The sequence below is a fragment of the Poecilia formosa genome, unplaced genomic scaffold (genome assembly GCF_000485575.1).
Source record: "Poecilia formosa unplaced genomic scaffold, Poecilia_formosa-5.1.2 Scaffold410, whole genome shotgun sequence".
NCBI lineage: Eukaryota > Metazoa > Chordata > Actinopteri > Cyprinodontiformes > Poeciliidae > Poecilia > Poecilia formosa.
The window spans coordinates 13,862-16,921 of record NW_006800349.1 but is presented as its reverse complement, the minus strand read 5'-3'; the positions used below and the strand labels follow the sequence as shown (position 1 = coordinate 16,921).

The 3,060-nt window shown below is 36.2% G+C and overlaps 1 protein-coding gene across 1 annotated transcript in view; it reads right to left on the bottom strand.

The window, feature by feature from the left end:
* The window catches only part of LOC103155053 (cubilin-like), a gene marked incomplete at its 5' end in the record, with an annotated part of 46,450 nt that overhangs the window by 34,919 nt on the left and 8,471 nt on the right, over positions 1–3,060 (bottom strand). Inside the window, one exon of the mRNA XM_016663239.1 lies at positions 240–418. Coding sequence (XP_016518725.1) covers positions 240–418 — 179 coding nt within the window. The remainder of the gene's footprint in view (positions 1–239; positions 419–3,060) is intronic.

The following is a 3,060-nucleotide window of genomic DNA, read 5'->3' as shown; positions in this document are numbered from 1 at the left end:
TATACACATATATATATTAGAGGAAATATACACACACATATATATAGGTCATGTCACATGACCTAGTGCAAGATTAAAGGTAACTGTACTTTTTCTTTCTCTCACTGAATCATTTTTGTGTCTGTTGAGTTTTTGTTTGTCCTCTATGCTGAAGTTGTTTAATGCAACACTCATGGTTACTGGAACAACTACATTTTGGTTGTTGGTGAACATTAGTTTTTCAGAGCTTATCGACTAACCTATGGAATATTTTGCTTTGAATCCTCTGTGTGTTACACTCCTGTCAGTCCGAAACCTGAGCAACATGGAAGAGCCTTTTGAATGTTGTGTAGATGGTCTAGTGTTTCCACACAGCCGAGAAATTAGGTCTGAATTCAATGATGAGCCATCTCGAAGTTCCAAATAATCAAAGCTACAGCTGTAGAAAAACACAAAGAAAAAAGCCAATATAAAATCACATACAAACAAAGATATATATATATATATATATACAAGTGCTGCCTTGTTAGTTTGCCTGGCCCATGTACCAAACACGTATAGCGTTGTTTTATACCTAAACCAGTGACATGCAGTCAGGGAAGGCAGGTGAGGCAGAGCCATCAAAGAATAATATATAATGATATGACAATTTATATTGCTACTTTCACCCTGTGGTTTGTACTATGAAGAATTTATTTTTCATTTAGCTAAACCAATTTTGAATATTGTTTCTTCAAAATCGCTGAATTTTCGCATTTTCCTATTTAAATGCTCGGAAGCGAAGCTGGTGAGGCAGCAGGAAGCTGAGCCTCACCTTGGATTGCGCCACTTGATGAGAGCATGCTCCTCCTGTCTGTACCTCACCTATGAAATGGTTAAATATTTAATATATGAACTGATTTTCCATAATTTAGCTTATGTATATAACATACAGTGTATTTTGTAACCAACTACGTGTATTGTTAAGAAAATAAATGTAAAATATGCTAGCTTTAAAACTTAACCACATGTACAATATTATATAAAATTAACAGCATTTTAAAATAAGAAAATTTGGTTGTAAATTGCCTCCATGGTCCAGTGGGCATTTCATTTGTACAATGTTTATATTAAATATAACACAATAAGTTGAATTAAAATAGTTTAGTTTTTAGTTCTCTATTATAGAGAACTAAAAACTAAACTATTTTACACACACTTCTTAACCTCTCTGTGGACTGAGCAGGCATCCACAGGGGGTTGTGGCTGTTTGTGTGAGTTTAACCTTTTGACCATCTTGATAAGATTTAAACAGCTGGTGTAAAACTGAATGCAACATAGAATGTCTGTAAAACACATAATCTAATTTGTAATCTCTCCTAGTTATTAACATCATGTCTTGATTGAAACAGCCTAATTATAGTTTTCAGATTAATAACTTATTCCAGAGGTTCCCAAATAACTTCTGGTTATGTGGGGCACGCCCCCTAGGGGNTTGATTGAAACAGCCTAATTATAGTTTTCAGATTAATAACTTATTCCAGAGGTTCCCAAATAACCTCTGGTTATGTGGGGCACGCCCCCTAGGGGTGACGCCGTGCCATTGCAGAGGGGGGGGGGGTGGAGAAACCGTCTGGATGAAAACAAAAACAAAAAATACAAAGAACATGAACGCTGTATGCGCTGGGTTTTTACCTTAGAATGGCCAACTCTCTGTTATTCCTGTCAATTTGATACAGTAGAGGCTTCCGCACTTTCCATATTTGTGTCCTCTGTCACTTTTATCAGTAATTAAAACCGTTTAATCCGTTGTTAACATATCGTAACCTGTTTTTCCGAGCCGCCTTTAAACGCAACATGAGCGCTACGACGCTCGCGCTGGGATTACACCTGTGAAGGAGACCTGCTGCTGCTGGGCGGAGCTACAGGTGTGTTAGAATCACGGCAGCAAACCAGCAAAACGCAAAGAACTTTTCACAGTTTTTCCCCCAAAATAAGACTGTTGAGTAAAGCTGTTGGATGCAGGTAAAGTTAGCTAAAAGATGACTAGTTAGCTAATATCAATACATCCATAGACATGAATACTAGACGCCTCACTGAGCGCTGAGTCCTACATTACGTCACCTGTTCTGTGAGGACTTATTTCAACCGTTTTACGAAACAAACTGGATTCATTGGCTTTACCTTCCCCAGGTAAGGATGAAAGATCAGAATTACTTGACTTTGCAGCCAGAAATTCGCTTCTAAACAACCGGAAAATATTTCCTATGTAGCTAAATTGGCCCGAAATAACCGCTGATTGTTAGCTTAGCAGCTAACGTTTTCACACTGTTTTCTAATGAGAGAGAGGTGATGAAAAACTGCTGTTAGAGGAGAAGTTCATTAAAAACCAGAGGATTTAGTGAGGAAAGATCAGCTGCTGTTCTTCAGTCTGTTTCTGGCTCAGCTTCATCATGTCGGTATTTAGCTATAAAGATGCTACGAGTCAGAGCCCAACATGCTGAAAATGTCTTTTACACTTTTGGTTCATTTCTCTTTTATCCTTGGCTTTAGCCTGTGAACCAGGTCGTCTCAGAAGTCTTTGAGTTCTCCCTGTGTGACCAGCAGACTGAAGCCCTGCCTGTGACCAGTGCTCCCAGTTTAATAAATGTTTTATTCTTTCACTTTTTGTGTATTTTTAAATATCTCAATCTGAAGTATTAGTGTATTAATGTAGCTTATATAATGAAATAAAAATAATTTACTCTGTTAGAATTATTTTCACTCTTTGCTGTCAATAGCAGAGTTGACATACTGTAATAAATATTTTTTCTCCAGAAAAAAGTAAGAAAAATATGTAGTTTAATGATTGACAATGACTGATTGATAAATCAAAAGTCATTTCTCAATAATGTATAAAAAATAAATACAAGAAAATAATTTTCTTGTCTTAAAATGTTAAATGTACATTAAATTATGTAATTATGTAAATATGTCCTTTAATTAAACACTGTAAAAGTAATATTCTGTCACAAAACAGCAGCAACACCAGTTAAAATGCACAATTGTTCTTTGGAGGATTAATATTTTGGATTTATGTACCTTGTATGTTCTTCCCCCATG